The following is a 23,728-nucleotide window of genomic DNA, read 5'->3' on the forward strand; positions in this document are numbered from 1 at the left end:
TGTGGAGAAGCAAAATATATTCAGTCCTTGGACATTTTCTTTACAATTATTTCCTGTATGATTGTATCTAGTCTCATGCATTTAAATACTACATATAAACAAATCAGACCTCTCCCTTAATCCTCAGACTTGTACAGCCAGTTACGTGCTTCCTCAACATCACCATTTAATTAGTTAACACACATTTTAAACTTAACATGTCCAAAACAAAAGTTTTGATTTTCTCCTTGAAACTGTTTCTGCTGTAGTATTCCCTACTTTGGTGAGTGGCCATATTATCCTTCCATTTGATCAAACCAAAAATTATTTCAGTAATTTGTAAATTCCCTCTCTTTTACTCCACGTTTAAACCATTGAGAATTTCAGTCAGCTCTACTCTCCACCTTCTACAACTATGATCTAGATGACCACAATCATCTTTCCCCTCCTAACTTGCTTCCTTGCTTCTAACCTTGCCCCCCTGTAAATCTATCCAGCAGCCAAGTGATTTTCTTTCTTTTTTTTTTTTTTTGAGACAGAGTCTCACTCTGTCGCCCAGGCTGGAGTGCAATGGTGTGATCTCGGCTCATTGCCAACTGTGCCTCCTGCCGCCTCCCCAGTTCCAGCAATTCTCTGTGCCTCAGCCTCCCAAGTAGCTGGGATTACAGGCATCTGTCACCACGCCCAGCTAATTTTTGTGTTTTCTGTAGAGACGGGGTTTCGCCATGTTGGCCAGGCTGGTCTTAAACTCCTGACCTCAGGTGATCCACCAACCTCAGCCTCCCAAAGTGCTGTGATTACAGGCATGAGCCAGCGTCCCCGGCCACAAGTGATGCTTTTAAAATTGAAGACAGATCTTGCCACTCTTCTGATGAGAACCTCCCAAAGTTCTTACCTTGCCTAAAGGGCTTACGTGAAATGCAGACCACTCCCTGTCTCCACCCTGATTGCTAGGACCTCATTTCCTGCCACTACTTCCCTCCCCTATTTTGCTCCAGCTACAGTAATCTACTTGCTTCTCTTTACATGACAAGCTGACTCCGTATCATGGGCTATATACTTGATTACCTCAAACGGAAATGCTCTCACCTTTACTCATTAATGTTTCTGATCAGATTACCAAATTTTACCCCTTGGAGAGGCTCTTCTTGACCATACTGTGTAAAGTAGTGAAGCCTGACTACATCACTGTTTCTCCCGTTATCTTGCAGGTTTGTTTTTTGTTTTGTTTTATTTTGTTTTTTTACCATACCTATTATCACTATATGACATACTTACTTTTTTATGTATCTCTTTCCCAACTAGAATGCCAGCTCTATGAAACCAGGGATTCTTTATTGTTCACAGTTATGTCCTTAGAACCTAAGGCAGTGCTTATACATAGTGGCCATTTAGTTAATATTTATCGAATAAGTTGGTGAGCCTTAATACTTAAATGGAAAATGTGATTTGATTTACATTATAATAATCAAATCCATAGAATAATGAGGAACCTTCAAATGGAGTCTGCTTTGTTTAAATCTTTATATTGTATTTTCAACATTGAACACGGATTACAATTGTGTTTCATAGTTAGGTAGGTTAATGCTCATACAATACTTAGTGTCAAAATGTGGGGTCATATTACTATTTTAAAGATGCTTTTTATGGGAATAATTACTTTTTTGTTCTTTGGACATAGACATCTGACCCTCAATTACATTAACAAACCTTATACACATGAATGGAAAGAAGAATAGCCCCTTTTGAATCCATGCTAAGACTTTATCAATATTAAGTGCTTCCCACAGAGTTCTGCTGAAAGAACTGAACTTCCATCATAATGAAATTGCAAATTCATTTGTATATGCCCCTCTTATATTTGAAAGCTACTTTTTGATGTTTTGATCAGCAATTAAATTTATTGTTTAAGGTCACAAATATGCAATTCTGACTAGAACAAGTTTCAGAATTCTTTACTCAGCATAGCACAAAGATAAATGGCTGTCTTTTAACAATAACATGTGAAAGCCAAAATTTGTTCCCAGATATACATAATCTTTTAGTCAGTCTACTGCTTTCTGTTTTGCAGTCAATAGACCCCTTAACCTGCTTCCTCACCATCTTACCTATCTAGATTATGGGTTTTTAAATTACTGCAAAACACTTTCATCAGATGGAAAAAGATAAGTTTAAACATTTTAATGCTATAATTTTCCCATGCACATTTTATCCTTCCATCTGAATTCTTTTGCCTTTACCCCTATTCTGTGTAAGGTAGACAATTATGTACTATGTTAGCTAAATTCTGTGGTTACATTTCTCACTGTTAACATGACTAGGAAGTAGATCATGTTGCTTAATTGAAATTGAGTTTTTAAGTGTGATACATGTGCAGAACATGCAGGTTTGTTACATATGTATACGTGTGCCATGGTGGTTTGCTGCACCTATTGACCAGTCCTCCAACTTCCCTCCCCTCACTCCCCACACCCCAGCAGGCCCTGGTGTGTGTTGTTCCCCTCTCTGTGTCTATGTGTTCTCAATGTTCAACTCCTACTTATGAGTGACAACATGTAGTATTTGGTTTTTTGTTCCTGTGTTAGTTTGCTGAGGATGATGGCTTCCAGCTTCACCCATGTCCCTGCAAAGGACATGATCTCATTCCTTTTTATGGCTGCAGAGTATTCCATGGTGTATATGGACCACATTTTCTTTATCCATTTGATCATTGATGGGCATTTGGGTTGGTTCTATGTCTTTGCTGTTGTAAATAGTGCTGCAATAAACATATGTGTGCATGTATCTTTATAGTAGAATGATTTGTATTCCTTTGGGTATATACCCAGTAATGGGATTGCTGGGTCAAATGGTATTTCTGGTTCCAGATCCTTGAGGAATCAGTATACTGTCTTCCACCATGGTTGAACTAATTTACATTCCCACCAACAGTGTAAAAGTGTTCCTACTTCTCCACAGCCTCACCAGCATCTATTGTTCCCTGACTTTTTAATAATCACCATTCTTACTGGCATGAGATGGTATCTCATTGTGGTTTTGATTTGCATTTATCTGATAATCATTGATGTTGAGCTTTTTTCATGTTTGTTGGCTGCATAAATGTCTTCTTTTGAGAAGTGTCTGTTCATATCCTTTGCCCACTTTTTGATGGGGTTGTTTTAAAACATCTCTGTGCATGTGGATTAACTTATTTTCTCAGATTCTATACTGCATCTAATAAAAATGTATATGATTGATTAAAATAGATTTCTTAAATTTTTATGCATTTCCTTTGTGGCCTTTCATACAGAAGACATAGAGGAATAATTGCCCTGTTATATTTGAGGCCTTACTCTTTGTTTTTTGAGACGGAGTTTCGCTCTTGTTGCCCAGGCTGGAGAGCAATGGTGCAATCTTGGCTCATTGCAACCTCCACCTCCCGGGTTCAAGCCATTCTTCAGCCTCAGCCTCCCGAGTAGCTGGGATTACAGGAATGTGCCACCACGCCCGGCTAATTTTGTATTTTTAGTGGAGACAGGGTTTCTCCATGTTGGTCAGGCTGGTCTTGAACTCCTAATCTCAGGTGATCTGCTGGCCTCGGCCTCCCAAAGTGCTGAGATTACAGGTGTGAGCCACTGCACCCGGCCTAGTCCTTACCCTTTATCTAAGAATATCCAGTGTCTTTATAGATTTATTCAAGGTATTTTGATAATAAATACTCAAAATCCCTTTGTTTAAGGTGATCATAGCTATAAAGAACAAAGACATTGAATAACAGCAGCAGGATGTTGTAAAGCCAGCATAGTAATGCCCCCATTTTAAGATCTTGTTTAAATATTTTTTTGCAAATCTGAGAATCTTTTTTTCTTAACTACCATGTAATTTGAATCTTCCCCAGCTGAAGAGAGTAGACTGTTTCAGGAGGATGTATAAGAAAAACACGTAACTTTTAAAGTCAGACAATCCCCTCCAGCCCCCAAATTCTGGAATTCTGACTGCTATTACTTTTGTGACCTAGGTTACTGCATTTTTTGAGCCTCCGTGTAGCAATGCAATAGAGAAAAATCTCTATTGATACAGTTTAGTGATGTGATTAAATGAGACAACACATATAAAGAGCTGAAAACAGTGCCCAACTATAGTAAGCACTCAATAAATACCATTTGGAGTCCTGTCTTTCTGCTCTCCCCTCACCCCAACTCTGTTCTTCATGCTCTGTGATCTGTTCTAATTGGGCTTAATCAGAAATTAAAACTGTTGAACTAAACTTGAAACCTTTCTGTGCCTGCCAACTCTATATTATGAATACTGTGCATTCACTGATTTAATAGGTAGGACGAAGTCAGGACCTTGAATTGATCTATATATAACACCCACCAGGTGTATGTGGTCTTTTTCTTCTCAGCAAATTGGTCCCCCAGGGATTTGTAGAGACTGCTTTACTCCCAGCCCTCATTTTAAGTCCAGATGGAGCCCTTAGATTTACTTGTCTCTCTTCAACCTGCCTATTTGAGAGCCGAGCTCTAAGTAATGTTAATGTGACATAGGAAGGCATTATCATGTTAATCATTTTGTGTAAGGTGACTTACTTCATTGCTTGTTGCTCTTTTGGCCATTCATAATGTTCAGATTTTTGCCTTAAGAGTTTCATCTTTTAAAACATTATTTTCAGAAAAAAATTGAATAGCTATGTAATATACTACTTATATCTCAAAATATGTTATTCTATGATTGTAAATTCTTATTGTTTTAGGTGCAAGGATGGCTTGAAAGGATTTACATTTTCTGCACTTAGGTAAGTAACATTTATTTTTATGTTGAGAGAGAATTTACAAGTTAACTTAAAAAATTAAACATAATTACAATAAATATGTATTGACTAAACATTTAAACTGAAAATAATTTTAGAATTCACAAAAGTACTTCCAAGCTTGTGGATAAATAGCTCATTGAAAGAGTAATTTGTCAGATTTTTCCCTCTAAAAATTAATCAACTACTTTGTTTGGACCTATTGTGTGCTTTCTACTGTGGGGTGTTTGAAAAGAAATACAAGAACTCACTTCAGGGAGCTTGGAAAGACAGAGCTGCTCATGAACAATTACTGAAAAGTTAAGTATTTAATTGTGTGGTACTAGATTATGGGTTTGCTTTAGGGCAGGACTCATGTACTGTCAAACAGTTTCGATTTTAAGTATCACTAGAGTCTTTTCACCTCATAGCCCATCTTTTAGCATAGCAATTGGCACATAGTATATACTGTAGAAATGTTGGTTAGCATTAGCATTATATTTTATAGTTCACCAAGAATTTTCTCATAGATTAGAAAATTAAATTTTTGCAACAGTTCTGTGAGATGTAACATGATGAGAAAACTGAGGCTTAGAATATTTGACTAATTTAACATCACATAAGTTAACTATATATACTGACTCCATACCCAGTGTTTGTCTAGTTTATATCGTAAATGTTGCCTGTTTTGTAATCCAAAGGACATATAGTAGATGCCTGGTGAAGATCAGTAGTATGGTTTTTACTGCAAATATTGGAGGGAAAAATTAGGGAAAGCTTCAGTACTAGCAAAAGTTTTTACCTAATTGTCTCAAGGTTATTTTGAGGATCAAATGAGTTAATATGTGAAAAATATTTCAAACAGTGGCTGGCATGGAGTAAATACTCAAGAAATGTTGGCTATTATTTTTGTTATATTCTTATAGATGATGTGCCTTAAACTGTACTTTAAGGATAGCTTTCGATAACTACAGGGAAGAGGAAGTGCACTCTGGGTGGAAGTGAATAATAGTAGCAAGAGAGTGAAAATTGTAAAATGAAGTGTGAGGTAACAATGATAAAATGGTATGAAAAGTTTATATTAGGGAATATAAAATATTTTTTGATATGTAGAGTAGGGCCAGATTATGGAAGACCTAGGGGAGAAAAAAGACAAACTTGGATTTGATAAGGTCAGCAGTAGGGAGCTACTGACGCTTTTTGAGCAGGGTGGTTGACAGTGTTTCAGAAAGATTGGTCTGGCCGCAGTATTTGAGACATTGAAAAAGAGAGAACCAGAAGGTGGAAAGACAATAAAGACTAGAATTTGGGTGATAGTGGGAGGATTAAAGAGAAGGAGAAAAAGTTAAGACTTGCAATGAATGAAAATGAAGACTGATATTTTCCTTCTTTCTCTTCCCCTCCACCCTGCAATCCCAGCCATGCACTGAAAACCAAAGTGCCTGAAAGAAGGTGCTATTAACAGAAAATCACATGGCCTGCAAGGAAACTGGTTTGGGAGGGAGCAAATGGAGTCTACTGTATAATTAAGAATGTCTTTGGTTGTGAGAACTCTGTGGGAACAATAACTTTCTAAGTCATAATACACAACACTAATTACTGTTATTTTTCAGTAAAGATCATGAAATTTATTAGAAAATAAAGTTTTTGTTATTGTTGTTGCATTGGCTAGAAAGTATTTGGTATTAAGTTTAAAGCTGATAACAAAAACAAAAGTTAGGTTTTCAAAGGAGAAGGAAAAACTTAGTCTTATTTTCCTACATCTCCTTACACTCCCAGAATTCTTGCAAAAACTTAAAATGTGTCAGATGGTTTTGTGTCTTTTCTTCAAATCCACTTTTAACAGAGGGCTAGTTTGGACTATTTGCACTTAAATTTTCTCTGTATTATAGAAAAATATTCCAGAAAAAATGTTTGTTAATTCTTGCTAATATTCTTGTTGCTAAAGCAAGAAAATTGTTAAATATTGTGAATGGTCATATGTTTATTTGTGCATCTCCTTCCACTAAGCAAATTCTGTTTCATTTTCATTCTGTTTCATAATCAATCGGCAGTGTGGTGAATTTGGATTCAAGAAATGTGGCTATTTCTTACATTTATATGGTGAATATGGACTCACCACATTGCGGATGAATTAATCTCAGACTTATAAAGTTGATTCTCAGAAGAATGTTACTAAAAGCCAAATATATTTTTTATTGTCAAGTTTCATTGTAAAAAAATAATGTGAGTTAATGTGTGTGCTTCTTGTAGGCTTTCAAAAAGCATTATCTGACATGTCTTTCCTGCTACCTCTTTGCAGTCCTGGTGGTCGTGATTTTTATTGTAGACGTATGCTGTAAATTTGTAGCAAGTCAAAAGTACAAAATTTAATGTTAATTACAAAGGGAAGGGGAAAGGAAAATGCTTTTTGTAGCACAATTTAATATGACTTCCTGACAATATTAAACTTTGGTGAGGAAAAGATACTCAGAGCTTGATACATTTGAGAATGGTGAGATTGAAAGGAACACAATCATAAAATGGCTTAAGGAAGTGCTTATCTCATACAGATCATAATTGCTGTATCATGAAAACATACATTGTTCTCTCAGAGGAAAACTGTCCTTTATCCATGAAGGACAAATATTTACAAAGTACTCCAGTTTAATGTGTCCTAATTAGACAAAAGCTAAAAAGCTTTAAAATATTAAACTTTACTTCAGGCTGGGCATGGTGGCTAACGCCTGTAATCCCAGCACTTTGGGAGGCCAAGGCGGGCAATCACTTAAGGTCAGGAGTTAGAGACCAGCCTGGCCAACATGGTGAAACCCGTCTCTATTAAAAATACAAAAATTAGCTAGGCATGGTGGTGGGCACCTGTAATTCCAGATGCTTGGGAGGCTGAGGCAGGAGAATTGCTTGAACTTGGGAGGCAGAGGTTGCAATGAGCTTTGATCATGCCACTGCACTCCAACCTGGGTGACAGAGTGAGACTCTGTCTCAGAAAAAACAAAACAAAAAACAGCCGGGCACAGTGGCTCACGCCTGTGATCCCAGCACTTTGGGAGGCTGAGGCAGGTAGATCACAATGTCAGCAGATTGAGACCAGACTGACCAACATGGTGAAACCCCGTCTCTACTAAAAATACAAAAAAATTAGCTGGGTGTGGTGACAGGTGCCTGTAATCCCAGTGACTTGAGAGGCTGAGGCAGGAGAATCGCTTGAAACTGGAAGGCAGAGGTTGCAGTGAGCCGAGATCGCGCCACTGCACTCTAGCCTGGGCAATAAGAGCACAAACTCCGTCTCAAAAAAAACAAAAACGAAACCAAAAAACCACAAAACTTTACTTCAGTTTAGCACCTTTTTAAAAATCACTTGTATTAGTCTGTTCTCACACTGCTATAAAGATACTACTCAAGACTGGTTAGTGTATAAACAAAAGAGGTTTAACTGACTCACAGTTCCTTATGGCTAGGGAGGCCTCAGGAAACTTACAATCATGGCAAAAGGCCAAGAGGAAGCAGGCTTCTTCTTCACAAGGCGGCAGGAGAGGGAGAGAGCTAGAGTGAGGCAGTGCCACACTTTGAAACTATTAGCTCTCCTGAGAACTAATTCACTATCAAGAACAGCATGGGGGAAACTGCCCCCATGATCCAATCATCCCCACCAGGTCCCTCCCTCAACATGTGAGGATTACAACTTGAGATGAGATTTGGGTGGGAACAGAGAGTCAAACCATATCAGCACTCCTCAACAAGTGTGAGATAATACAGGAGGTACAAAGCTAACATTCACTGATAGATATACTTAGTATACATTTATTCTGCCCCAGGTCTTGTACTAAGTATTGAGAATACACTCGGGAATGAGCCAGATACAGTCTCTGTTCTCGAGAGCTTATGGTCTAGTGGGGAAGATAGCATTAATTTTAACTATGCTGAAATGTTGCAAAAGAGAAGTGTAGGTTATCTCAGGAATATATTTTAGGCAAACCTAACCTAGCATCTTTCCCCAAGCTGTGGATAGGAGTAAATGAAGAGAAGAAAGCAGGAAATTTGCACAAAATTACTTACAGACTAGAAAAACCCAAATGTAATAATAGAAGTTAAGTGTTCTATAATTCACAAATTATTAATACTTTTATTTTCCTGTGGGGGTGGGTGGGAATGAGAGAGTGGAAGGAGCATTTAAGATGGATTTTAAAAGACAAATAAGAATTTAGTAAAGATGTAGGGAAGAATGATCCAGATAAGAAGAGCAATACAGACACATGGTTTATTTGGAGAATGTCAAGTAATTCATTTAATTGTAATATAATAATAGCTTCTATAGTGAGCACTCACTATGCACCAGATACTGATTTAAGCTTGGAGTTTGTATTTAATTCAGTAGGCCATAAGCCCATGAAGTTCTTTGAGGATATGTGTAGTCAGTTCAGATATGCACTTTGGGAAGCTTCCTCTGGAAATTGTATGTAGGATGATTTGAAAATTATCTGTGTATATAGATAACAGTAGAAGTCAAAAGAATAGTGTAAAGGACACAACCACGGGAGAAAAGCCAGTGTGAGACACTGAAGGTGCGCTAGCCTTATCATCATAGTTTAAAACATAGTTAGAAATATATGTAGCTTAGTGTTTAAGAAGCCAGACTTTAGGCCAGACAATTCTGGGTTCAAATAATTACTGATAATTCATTGGTTGTGGACAAGATACTTAACCATGCCAACTCTCATGGGAATTGTGACACCTATAGTATTGTTGTGAGGATTACATGAATTAATTAATATTTGTAAAAGGCTCAGTTAGCACTGTGCCTGTCGTATAAGATATGCTCAGAAAATTCTAGCTTTTACTATATTCATTCATTCAATATGTATTAAATATTTACCATGTGCCAGACACTATGCTAGATGCTGGGATATAACAGCAAAGAAGATATACATGGTCTCACAGGCCTCACAGTTGAGTAGGGGATGTAGACTACCAAAATGGCACATACATTACTGTACTGGAGTTCACTGGGCTCTCCTAGCACAGAAGAAAGATCATTCCCTTATTCTGGCCTGGGACAGGGTCAGCTTCTCCAAGGAAGTGACCTCTAATCTGAAATAGTCAATCCTGGCCAAAATAGCAACAATATTATGAAAGGTGTAAGAGAAACTGTTCTATCTGTTCTGGCATAGTTTTACCCTTGTTGCTGATAAAGAACAGCAGTACAGATCTTAAACTCTCTATGTACACCCATAAGTAAGAAACAAATTTGTTTGAACTGACAGCTACCAAAGATGCACAGCTGCCATCTGGTGACAAACCAACCCCTTGCACACCCCTTATGATTTGATAAGCTAGATGTTTTACCAAGGTTGTCTGAACAGGATGGGTTGCAGTTGTTGGTAGTAACAGCTTTTTCTTTCTTTCTAAGTATTTACACTTTCATATTCTGTTTGTCACAGGTCTCAAGTTACATTTTTTTTTTTTAAAGAGACAAGGTCATACTGTATTGCCTAGGCTGAAGTGCAGTGGCATGATCATAGCCCATTGCAGCCTTTAATTCCTGAGCTCAAGCAATCCTCCCACGTCAGCCTCCCAAGTAGCTGGGACTACAGGCATACACCGCCATGCCCAGCTGATTTTTAATTTTTTTGTTAAGGTGGGGTCTCACTCTGGTGACCAGGCTGTTCTTGAACTCCTGGCCACAAGTGATTGTCCTGCCTCGACTCTCATAGTGCCAGGGTTACAGCAGGAGCCACTATGCCTGGCTCAAGTTCCAGAATTTTAGTGTATTGTTATTGATCCCGTTCTATCTGTATTTTACTATATTTTCTGAAAGCTTGGAAGGTAGTATTGTCTTGGGAAATCTTAGTTATTCTTTATAAGAGCAATGACTCTTACAGGTTAGGTGTAAACAGTGATACTGCAAACTCTGAGAAAGGATACTTCTTGAGGGATATCTAATTGTGATAATATTTTCCATTAATTGTCTTTGGAAAAATATAGTCTAGTTTTGATGAAATAGGAATATTATTTTCTAGATATTTTATTTTTCCAAAGAAAAATAAGTAGATTAGAATAACATCAGCTTTCAGATTTTCTAATGAAATAATATGAGGACTTGGGGAATCCTGACTGTTTTCTGATTCCTGTTCCGTACTGTCCTCTGTTTCCCTGTGTGAATACAGATGACCTAGTGTGCTGCAGCTGTTTATGACTCAAAATGATAGATAAATGTCGAGTTTTACTGTAAATGAGAATCTCATTCAATTGTAACTATTAGCCAGATTTAAGAAAAAAATACATAGTTTTTGTGATTTATTAGTATTGTGATTTACTAGTATACCCAAGTATACCTGTTTCTTTTGAAAAACTCTAAGGCATATATTTAAAAAGCAGTGTCCCAAGTTAAAGGGTGCTTCATTAAGTGTTGTGCTGTATTTTACTTGGTCAGTTTGATTTTTAAATACCTGCATTATCAAAGAAATGACTATTAATTTTTTTTGAGTATTCAGATTTTGAAAGTCTATTTTTCTTCATAGGATGATTCGATTTTATGTAAATTGTGAAAATACTATCTCAAATGATAAAATACTTGCCAAAGCATATTTGTTTGTAAACAAAGTCTTTTTTTTTTTCCTCATTGATTTTTTTTAAGTGAAAAATGCCTCACATTGTGCTCTTTTCTTTAGGTTCATTGTAGGGAAGGAAGAAATTCCCACACATTCTTTTTCACCAGAGGCAGCATATGCAAAAGTGGAACAAAAGAGAGAGCAACACGAGGAAAAACCCAGAAGAGTGAATATGATTGGTCTAGTCAGGAAATTTGTGGATTCAATGTGAGCTCTTTATCTTGATATTTTAACCTGCTTTGTCACTGTTTCATATGATATTTGTACCATGCCAAGGTATTTTTGTTTTCTATTCAGGTAATGATGATCATTTTTCACCAGAAATTGTGCATAGAATTTTATAAAAGGCACACAATGGCAAGTGAATATTATTTATTATTTCTGGCAGGACCGTAGACCAGCATATGCCTTTAAAAGAGGTTTGCATAAAATTGGAATACTTTTGTATTTCAAACCAGGCAGAATTACAGGAGGCTATGATGGAGAACTTCAGGAAACTGATTAATATGTGTTGATTTAATCTGCCAAGTATGGAAAGAAGGGAGCAAAATTCCTGAGAGAGATTCAAGAAGATTAAGTAATAATAAGGCACAACCCTTAAGTAAAGGATATTTTGTAAGAGTGAAAATTTTGGGGGTTCTCAAACTGAAATGTTTTTATTTGTATATTATAAAAAGAAGCTTTCATGTTTCATACAAATTTTCATTTATATTTCTAGTATAGATATTTAAGAAAATAAATTTAATAGTTTGAAATTAGACTATCAACCAATAAATAAAGTCTTGGTAGTGATATTTTAGAGAGGGTGGAATGAGTAGGCAATAAAGAAAGTTAGGGGATCAATTATAGCAAGGGTCCTGAACTCCTGGGCCATGGACCAGTACTGGTCTGAGGCCTATTAGGAACCTGGGCACACAGCAGGAGGTGAGCAGCAGGCCAGAGAGCATTACCGTTTGAACTCTGCCTACTGTCACATCAGCAGTGGCATTAGATTCTCATAGGAGCACAAACCCCATTGTGAACTGCGTGTACAAGGGATCTAAGCTGCATGCTTCTTATGAGCATCTAATGCCTGATGATGTGGGGTGGAACAGTTTCATTCTAAACCACCCCCCTCTCCCGCCACCCAGTCAGTGGAAAAATTGTCTTCCATGAAACCGGTCCCTGGTGCCAAAAAGGTTGGGGACCATTGAATTATAGGAAGCTGAGGTCCTTTAATAAATTAGAAAACCTAAGTTTCACTCTTATTTTCCCTCTGCCAGCATTGTAACTTTGGACGAGAGATTTAACCATTGTGCATTTCCAAGTTCTTATCTGTTAACTGGGGTTAATAATCTCTATTAAGAATTGCTGTGAGCATTAAATGAGATGACATTTATGAACTTGCCTGACATAAAATATGAGCACAGGGAGCGCACTCAAATTTTTATTGAATTTAAAGATTTTGTCTTCATCTTAACAAATAATACATCTAGAAGATAACAGGAATAATTATGGTAGTTGAATTTATTAAACAAGTTCAAAAATAGTTATGGATTACCTCAGTGGAGAAAAGGGAGAAAGGATCCTATTAATGGAAATAATTTCAACAGGAATCAGAGGGGAATGCAGAGAATGAATTATATGGGTGAATGATGCCTTGGGCGTCAGAACTGATCAGGTCATGACAGAACGTATCAGAGTAGCCTCAGTGGGTCTACTGGTATGAAAGTGGATGCAGAATACTACAGAAGCAAAGCAAATAATACAGGAGACAGGCAGTCCAGCTCCTGGGAAGCCATTTATGAGTGACTAAGAAAGACTAATTGACAGTACATTTGATATCAGGATTTAACTTCACTAGCAAAGAAAATTTAGGCCAGGCATGGTGGCTCACACCTGTAAAACTAACACTTTGGGAGACTGAGGTAGGAGAATCACTTGAGGCCAGGAGTTTGAGACCAGCCTAGGCAACATAGCAAGACCCTGTCTCTAAAAAAAATTTAAAAATTAGCTAGGATTGGTGGCATGTGCCTGTAGTCCTAGCTACTCAGGAGGCTGAGGTGAGAGGATTGCTTGAGTCTAGGAGTTCAAGGCTGCAGTGATCTATGATCATTATGATCATGCCATTGCACTCCAGCTTGGGTGACAGAGTGACACCCCCATCTCTTAAAAAAAAAAAAAGGAAACTTAACAATTTCAGTGTAGTTCTGGTAGCAATGGTTGAGAAATGTCTTTGAAGGGGACACTTAGAAGTGTGAAGAGTGATGGCTTGCATGAGGCAGCCTTTCTCTTATTTACTGCTTTTCAGGTCTCCAGCTTTAATCACTCAACAGCTTCACATGGCCAGATATGCCTTAGCATTCTGAAGATATAAGGGCTACGGCCAGTGTGAACTGAACTGTTGCTGTCACCCTTGACTAGGAAAGGCTGTATGCTCCAGCTGTAGTGCAGAATTGGATTTCTGTAAAGGTCTTGCTAATCAATTTGCGAATGAGATTGGAGAGGTGCAGAGCCAGAACGTTGCTCTACAAGTTATTGTTATAAACAGGAAAACATTCATGTGGTTCAACCATGAAAATAATTAATTAGCTACAATCTGAAAGAAGTTATAAAGACCACTTATTTTGGAACATGAACCCTCAAAGAGAGGGAGAGCGAGACTCATGTTAGATATTCTACTTACTTTTTTATGCCTAGGGTGAATAAATAGTCTTGGATTCAACATGCTAAACCACTAAAATGAGTGCATCCTGAACAGTAGTCCTCCCAGCAGAAATATTTATTAAACACCGGAGGGTTAAGTGGTTTACAATTAAATCACAAATTAGCTACTTTTGAATTACCACATGATCTCTATTTCTATATTTATTTCAACTGAATTTTGAATTCTAATACTATATCATGTTTCTTTTCCAGATGTTTTCTCTCAAATCTAATTAAGTATAAATTCCTGTAACCTGAGCACGTTCTCATTATGACTTTTGCTCAAGTACTGACTTCATGGATGATTTATTACCATTATACTCTACAATAAGCAATTTAAAGTTTCCAAAAGACTTGGCAGAGTATATATATAATATATACATATTTTTTCATATTTAACCACAAATAACAGTGTGGTTTCTCTAGTCCGTATTCAAGTATTTTGACTGCAGTCACATAGTTTATACAATGTGTCAAATGGTAAGCAGCAAATAGAAAAAGCAAAAATATCTGTTGTTCTTGCTTCTGTATGTCCTAAAGCACCAAAAGTGACACACATGTAGAAGTAGTGAGTGGGCCAGGCACGGTGGCTCACACCTGTAATCCCAGCACTTTCGGAGGCCGAGGCGGGCGGATCACCTGAGGTCAGGAGCTCGAGACCAGCCTGGCCAACATGGTGAAACCCCATCTCTACTAAAAATACAAAAATTAGCCAGGCGTGGTGGCAGGCGCCTGTAATCCCAGCTACTCGGGAGGCTAAGGCAGGAGAATTGCTTGAACCCGGGAGGCAGAGGTTGCAGTGAGCCGAGATCGCGCCATTGTACTCCAGCCTGGGGAACAAGAACGAGACTTTGTCTTAAAAAAAAAAAAAAAAAAAAAAAAAGTGATGTTTTCTTCTCTTTTTCTTTTTCTTTTTCTTTTTTTTTTTTTTTTTTTTGTTTGGAAAGCTTTAAACAGATCCACAAACATGTACAAACACATGGATATACACACTTTAATTATAATTAGTTTAATTTTTTTGGGTTCAATTTCAGATGCAAACATGGACCAAGGCATAGATGTTGCAAACATTATGAAGATAATTGCATCTCTTATTGCATTAAAGTAAGTATGTGAAAGTATGTACTTTATTAACAGTAGAGAATGGGTATAGAAATTATTTATTTAGAAATAATTTAAAAATAAATGGAAAAGTTGACATTAATAAATGCTATCATTCTTTGAATTTGACTTCAAGAGTGAGAAATTTATGACAATAGGTGATGATTTAGCTTTCAATATTCACTTACCAGATCCTTAAATAATTTAAAAATTAGCTTGTTTAAAGATTGGCTTATTTAAAACTTATGATATAGAAGGTAAGATGGGATAACAACAAGGAAACATAAAGTCATTAAAATTTGTACTTTGTAATGTATCCTCATTAGAACTACATCCTAGAACAAGACTCCGACTCCCAAACTGTGCTGTGTGCTAGCTGGATTAGCACTCACACACGTACACTGTATGCACTGTGCCAAGTCTGGTACAATGGCATTTAATTTTGGACTTGTAAAACTATTACTTTTTTTTTTAAGCCATTGAGATAACTGGAGCATGTCCACAGTTGCTTTACATTAAGAGGGCTAACTATGCCAATAAATTCTTGACTCCCTAGTGGACTTGTGTACTAGTGTGTCTCTCCCTCTTCTCCTGCCGTTGTGCTGTCCCTCCTCCCTTCCCCCATCACCACCACTTCTGAGAAGAAAGTTATTTTCTTTGCAGTCAGCATGGCACAGGTGGCACCACCTGCTGCAAGTTCTTTAGTGTTTTTTTCTTTGTTTTTTAAAGACAAGAGTCTCGCTCAGCCACCCAGGCTGGAGTGCAGTGGCATGATCTCAGCTCACTGCAACCACCATCTCCTGGGTTCAAGCACTTCTCCTATCTCAGCCTCCCGAGTAGGTGGGATGATTGCAGGCACCCATCATCATGCCTGGCTAATTTTTGTGTTTTAGTAGAGGCAGGGTTTCACCATGTTGGCCAGGCTGGTCTTGAACTCTTGACCTTAGGTGATCTGCCTGCCTTGACCTCCCAACACTAGGATTACAGGTGTGAACCACCACACCCAGCCAAGTTCCTTAGTTTTGAATGGTGCTCTAACAGTTCCAATGCTGTAGAAAGTTTATGTTCTTCTTGCAGTTCTAGTCTCTACTCAGTTGATGATGGGAAGAGCAGAGTTGTGCAGCACCCCAAAAGACAGCCCCTTTATGGTTACCCTAGAAAGGAGGAACTGTCACACATTAGTGCTCATGAAGGTAAACATCTATGGCCCAGTGTTGACAGTGCCATTAGCCCAGCCCACACTTAGCTTCACAATTCCCCAAAATGACCAAGGATAAAACAGTAGGGTTTTGTTTTGTTTTGTTCCTCAGTTGTGCAATACTTTCTGACACTCTTTCCAAATTTGATTTCCTGCCTCAGTTTAAAGTGGCCAAAAAAAAAAAAAAAAAAAGGTAACATTGCTGGCAATCCAAGTCACCTGGTACCTGGATTTATTATTCCTTCCAACCGAACATGATTGCAGTTCAAAGGAAAACTTTAGATGGGGAACTAAGAGAAGTATTTGGATTAAATCAGAGGTATTTGAGAAATTTGGAGTGGGGGCGGTGATATAAAAAAAATTGTATGAGAAAGTGAGAATTTCCAAGCAATAAAAAAACTAGTGATTCTTTCAAATGTGTACCAGTACTGTAAACTTGGCAATTTATGTATAAATTGGAATACTGTATTATATCTGTGAATGTAAAACTATTTGGAGACCTGTGGGTGAGGAATTTAAACCATAAACATGGTAGTGAAATTTTTTGACAATGGACCTCATTATTTCACAAACTTAATTACACCATATGTTAAACCATATCCCTGAATAAATACTCGTATTAATTACATTGTCCTCAACATTCTGTACTCTATTCACACTAACTTTTTCTTGGTTCCTTATACCTGCCAACCTCTTAATTGGCTTTATGTTTTCTGTCTGAGCTGTCTGAAATGTTTTTCTCATGCTAGCTTCTTCTCTTTTGGGTCTATTTAAATGTCATATCATTTACATGTCTGCCCTTAACATTTAATCTAATATAGATTGCCCTGTTAATGTCTATCCTAGTGTCTTGATTACTTCCTTCATAACATTTATTATAATCTTTTGTATTTGTTTACTTAGTTATTCTTTTCCACTAATGAGCATGAAAGCTCCACGAGGCAAGAACTCTGTGTCCTCCTCATCACTGTTATCCCCAGCATCTAGTGTAATGTTTGGCAGATAACAGGCATTCAGCAAATATTTTCTAAGTACATTAATGGGTGGATGGATAGTTCTCTTGAAAATAGCATGAAACAGATTGTAATGTAATTATAATCCCTAAATCCTTAGATTATCATTATAAGGTTATCAATGGCAAGATGAAAGTGTGACCATTTCATTCATTTAAATACTAGGCAATTTCAGTTAAGCAAATGCTTGAGAATTCACAGTAATTGATTGGACAATTTGATTTTATGATTCAATAAGGTATTAGGTAGTTTCAGGTAAATTAACCAGTGTTTCCTCATAGTAATTAATTTTTTTTCTAGAAAAGAAAGTTGCAGTCCAGAAAATACAAACCTAACTCTTGGGCATACACTGCTATGAGTGTAGATATTTTCCCATTCCAGTCAGAGTTAGAGAGGAGGAGGATGGGACACCGGTTTTAACAATGTATTGGTTTAACTGTACAGAAAGTACTATTCTTTTTGTTAATGTTTTGTGCTAATTGAAAATTTTCATATTCGGTATTAATTACTTACAGTCTCTCAGACATCTAAAATTCATCTTCCTAAATACAGAAATGAAATTGACCAGTAATAGTCATTGTCTCCAGATCTCTTTTGCACTATGGACAGTTGAAGGAAATATAGAGAAATGTTGACAGCAAATATAGATTTGTAGTGGGTTTGCTTTTTCAAGTTTAGTTTAATATACTTTAAAGCTACTCCTCCCTAGAGATGTTTTAGCCCGACATAGTGGAGCACAGGAATGAAAACCTAAGATATAATTCTGCACAACCTGCCCCCTGGAAGTTCTTCTTACCTGACCATTGTAAAAGTTAGCACCAAAGGTCTGAAGAAATAATGAAAATATTTTTCTCTGAAAATAATCCCTACTCATGCTAATGATTAAGAGCAGTTTTCTGTTAACATTTTCAAGAGTATGTGGTTTTATTAAGTAGTTTTTGGAATTTTAGTGCTTTTGTATGTAAAACTCATTTGTGGTTTAGGAATTTAAAATCATGATTATTGTCAACAAAATGTCAAGAAATGGAATTCTGGTGCATAGGCAAGCTTGGCCAGTGCTTGTGAGACTTTTTAAGTCTTTGTAAATCAAGGAAAGTAAACTCATTCCAAGATTTCACTCTTATTTTTAAGGTAATTGTTTTAAAATTATTGTTTGAGGTTTTAAGGCTTTATTTTGCTGTGCTATAAACTTAGATTAAATTTGTTTTGTCTTTTTTCTATTTCGAGATGGTAAAATTCATATTCTATCAAAAACTTCAAAATTTGTTTGTAAATCAGGTTTTTTCTCCACGTTTCCTCTAGGGGTTCATCAGAATGTTTAGCGTGGGGTACTTGATCCAGTGCTGCCTCCGAATCCCCTCTGCATTTAGGCATCTGTTTACACAGCCATCTCGGCTACTTTCTCTCTTCTACAATAAAGAAAACTTCCAGCTTGGAGCTTTTCTTGGCTCTTTTGTTAGTATATACAAGGTAAGGCTTTTAGAAGAGGAAAGAAAAATGGGAAATAAATAACATTGCTATTGTTAGAATGAGAGATGGCCTTAGTTCACTTATTTTTTAATGCTTCTTTCTGGAATATTCATACATATCTTGATATAACCAAATCTATACAATGTATTGGGAAGGGAGGGTGCAGAAATTTCTTCTTTTAAAATATTATTTAATATACTTGAATGTGTAGACATGTTTGCATTTACATATGGTATTACACATTGTCAGACTCATTTTCTTTTTCAATATATAGACACTCAGAAAATATGAATTTTTTGGATATTTCCAACATCAAAAATGATATTAATATGCCTGGTTTATTTGTTTTTTTAATCATATTTACTGCCTGGTTATTAATTTAAATGTATTTCAGATCTTTCTAGCTGAAATAAACACTTGATAGAATCGCTGAGGATTTTCTGTTGTAACTTATATAAGCAATGACTTATGTTCCTTCTTCCACCCACTCATAGTTCCTACTACACTGTCTCAAATAACCAGAGTTCACAGTCTTCCACCCCATTCTGTATGTTCCTATAAAAGTGCCCATACATATATAAGCCCACGCCTAAACATATATGTAGAGATCATTCTTTACCTAGTACTCTGCAACTTTAAGTGATGGCGTTTTGCATAATGGAATCACTAATATGTAAATCATATTTTATTAAACACTTAAAAGATTCTAAATCTGCATATAATCTCTAAATGGTGAAGTATGTTAATTAATGTTGATCTAACACATGGACATAAAGATGACAACAGAAGTCACTGGGGGCTTCTAGAGGAGGGAGGGAGGGAGGGAGCAGGGCAAGGGTTGAAAAACTAGTGCCTGGGTATCGGGATCAATCATACCCCAAACCTCAGCACCACACAATATACCCCTGTAACAAACCTGCATATGTATCCCCCGAATCTAAAAAAAAAAGTTGCAATTTAAAAAAAAAAAAGGAGATTAGAACATACACACACACACAGAGGAATGACCATGTGAGGACACAGGGAGAAGGTGGCCATCTGCTAACCATGAAGAGAGGCCTCAGAAGGAGCAAACCTTGAGCATACCTTGATCTTTGAACTCCCAGCCTCTATGACTGTGAAAAAAATAGATTTTTTTTTTAATCTACAATCACAAATTGCTCACTTTTGCCTTAATTTTACTCTATAAAAGATATGTGTTTTGAGCACAGGGATTATGTCTTATTTTGCAGGAACATACAGCAGGCATTCCAATATGTCTGACTAATGAATTAAGGACATTAAAGGAGTGTGCATTTTTGTAGATGAGATTTGTCTACCTTCCCTCTGTCTACAAAAAAATTATAAATATATATTTTATTCATACTTTATTTCTTTGACTAAGTTTTAATGTATATTTTAATAAATATATTGAAAGAAGAATATATATTCTGTGGGTATATATATGTGTATCTATATATACATAGACATATACACACTTTTTGTTGTTAAACGCAAAGAAAATTGATGGGAAAACTCAATTCTGGAGTTATTTAGGGTAACATGGACAGTGTTGTTTTCTGTAAAAATTTACTCATAAGAGGTAGGTATGGATAAAATATTTTGAAATGGAAAGGAGGAATAATAAACTAAAGATAATGAATCACTTGTTATGAAATATTACTAATATTAAAAACATTTTCAGTATGGTTTGACTAAGAAGCATTACTAATGTATTTGAATATACAAGAATTCAGGACAGATTATTGGTAATTGCATGTTTATATTCACATTTAAAAAAATTTCTCACGTTATAGCATTTGTATTTATTCTTAATGTAAACTTTTAACTGTTTACATGTGGATTGTCACCAACATTTTTAGCCCCAGGTTGGTTATTCTCTACCATCTAGCATATCTCAGAGTGTGTTTTGTTTGGCTTTTTTATTTTTCATTTCTGTTACTATTTATTTACTTAGGTAATACAAACAAATGGTATTAAAGTAACAAAAATACAACTGGGTCAGAAAATTTCAGGAAATATTCATGTGGTGTGTTCAAAAACTGTATGTGATTTTTCAAAAACAAATTGCCCGTGCTATAGTATCTTTGTAAGAATCTTGAGAGAAGGGCAGGCAAATAAACCTTGTTTTTTCTGTTTCTTGGTTAACTGACCCTTTTTTAAAAATTTGGTAAGATTCCTCTTTATCTCTGGTAATATTCATTGTTTTATAGTCTATGTTTAATATTAATATAGCTACTTCAACTGTTTAAAATTATCATTTGATGTTATAATGTTTCCATTCTTTCACTTTTTCTGTCTTTGTTTGAAAAACTGGTTTCTTTTAGGCTGCAGAGAGTTGGCCCTTTCTTTCTTATAGAATCTGATCATCTCTGTCTTCTAATTGGCATGTTTATACTGTTTACATATAATGTATTATATGTAAACATATATAGTTTATGATGTGATTGAGTTTAAACCTACTTTCATGTTAGTTGTTTTGTATTTGTTCCTTTTTTTTCTTTTTCAGCCTTCTGGATTGATTGTGTATTTTACTATGGCTCCATTCTGTCTTCACTATTGCCTTATTATTTGTACTTGCTTTAATTTAGTGGCTGCCTTAACATTTTATAATATACATTTTTAATGTATCAGCCAATCTTCAAGTAATGTTATACTACTTCACATACAGTGTCAGACCTTACAACACTGTACTTTGAATTTCTCCTTCCCATCCTTTGTTATAGGATTTAACATTTATCGTTTATCTTTATATATGTTATACACTCCACAATATGTTGTTACTATCTTTGTTTTAGATCAGGGGTCAACACACTTTTTCTGTGAAGAGCCAGATCATGACTATTAGGCTTTGTGACCATATGGTCTCTGTCATAACTACCCAGCTCTGCTGTTACAGTGTGAATGCAGCTATAGACAATATATAAATGAACGAGTATGGCTGCGTTTCAATAAAAGTTTATCACACTATAATTAGAACTTTATGTAATTTTCACATCATAAGATGTTGTCATTCTTTTGATTTATTTTTCATTTTTTAGGACTGTAAAAATGATTATTAGCTCCTGAGCCATATAACAACAAGTAGCAGGCCAGATTTGGCTAGTGAGCCATAGTTTGCTGACCCCTGTTTTAGATAGTTAATTCACTTTTAGTGCAAGTAAAGATAAGAAAAATATGTCTTCTAAGTTTACCTTCACTTTTCTATTTCCAGAACTCTGCATTTCTTTTCATAGTTCTAAATTTTTGTCTGGTGTCATATTTCTTCTACCTTTAACATCTCTGTGAGCTCAGATCTACTGGTGGTGGATTTTCTCAGCTTTTATCTGTCTGGAAAAAATCTTTGTTTCACCTTCAGTTTTGAGAAATATTTTCTCTGGGTATAGAATTGTGGCCTGACAGACTTGTAGTTTAGCCAGCTTTTTGTTCTTGTTAAAATGGGAGTGATGCTTTTCCCAGCATTCGATAGCTAGGCAAAAGTGGAATTTATGGATTTATTTTGCAAAATCAGTGCAATAAAAAATATTATGTGTAATTTCTTAATAGAGTCTATCCAGAGTAATAACTTTATAAAATACTATTGTTCATAATTTTTCCAATCATGTATTCAGTTTGATTTAGATAAGATCACTAATTGGCCTGCAAGGTAATCTGATGAATTTATTCATTATAGTTGTTTTTGTTTTATGCTTTTATTTCTAGAAATAAAATAACTGAAGTCATTGTATATTTTCTCCTTAACTAGGGTACTAGTTGCTTCCTGCGCTGGATCAGAAACTTAGATGATGAACTACATGCTATTATAGCTGGTAAAGCAATAATAAAAAAATGAATGGTTATTATTGTATTAATCAGTGGTAGGAATGAATTGGAAATACCATCCAATTCGTCCAATTTCTGTGAATCTTTCTTTCTCTATTGTAATAGAATTCCAGTTGAGGCACTTGTCCAAATACTTTGTGATGTTTAACATATCAAGGCACTGTTGCCATCTGATGTTTTGAGTTGGCAATATAATGGCTTGGGTATCTGTCCTCCTATAGGCCATAAATCCTAGCGAATGTGTCACAAAAGAACATAAAGCCTTATAATTACCATATAAGTGATTAATGGAAGTTCAAGTAGATTTCATTGAAAATTCTATTTTTACCACTGGAAAATGACATATATTTTCATAATAACTTTTTAAAGGAACTTAATCATTTTATTAAAAAATCTAAATATTATATTCTATAAGTGCAATATATGTATTAAATTAAATAGATAATTTATCAGGTATTTATTAGGAATAACCTTAGTTATTAGTATTCGACACCTCCCCTCTTCCCCTGGCCTTGGTTTTCCATTTATATAATGAAAGCAGTGCTATGGAGAGAAGTATTATGATAGCACTAACAATCATTTGAACTATTTAATATTAGGAGAATATATGATAAATATTTCCACTTAAAATCTAAAAGGAACCAAGAGGCTTTGAAAAATTATTTTTTTAAAATTGTATTTGGCAAGACCACTCCTCTTTAAAGTTAAAATAGAAATGTAAAGCTTCTTGTTATATAAATCAGAACTGTTTATTTCTAACTCTGAATATCAATTTTTTAAATTTAAAAATATGCAATAATATCTCACCCCATTTTAATGTCATCTGGTGTATTGCTGTTCTTGATTGTGTTGTAACAAGAGGTAGTGCTGATTTTATATAAGTGAATTAACATTTCTGATGACATAATAGCAAATAAATACTTTGCGATCTTATCAGTTATTTCTTATTTCTTGTTTCAGGATTTTTGGCTGGTATATCAATGATGTTTTATAAAAGCACAACAATTTCCATGTATTTAGCATCCAAATTGGTAGAGGTAAGCGAAATTTTTATGCATGAACAGTTCCAAAGAATATAAAGCTT

At 35.8% G+C, this 23,728-nt stretch overlaps 1 protein-coding gene across 7 annotated transcripts in view; it reads left to right on the forward strand.

Annotated features, from left to right (window-relative positions):
• The window catches only part of TMEM135 (transmembrane protein 135), a 354,542-nt gene that overhangs the window by 321,954 nt on the left and 8,860 nt on the right, over positions 1-23,728 (forward strand). For all 7 annotated transcript variants that reach the window (XM_054524881.2, XM_054524880.2, XM_024255711.3 and 4 more), the window contains 6 exons: positions 4,712-4,753; positions 11,416-11,562; positions 15,075-15,144; positions 18,655-18,822; positions 22,568-22,631; positions 23,605-23,681. In XM_054524881.2, coding sequence (XP_054380856.1) covers positions 4,712-4,753; positions 11,416-11,562; positions 15,075-15,144; positions 18,655-18,822; positions 22,568-22,631; positions 23,605-23,681 — 568 coding nt within the window. The remainder of the gene's footprint in view (positions 1-4,711; positions 4,754-11,415; positions 11,563-15,074; positions 15,145-18,654; positions 18,823-22,567; positions 22,632-23,604; positions 23,682-23,728) is intronic.

Source organism: Pongo abelii, chromosome 9 (assembly GCF_028885655.2).
Source record: "Pongo abelii isolate AG06213 chromosome 9, NHGRI_mPonAbe1-v2.0_pri, whole genome shotgun sequence".
Lineage (NCBI taxonomy): Eukaryota > Metazoa > Chordata > Mammalia > Primates > Hominidae > Pongo > Pongo abelii.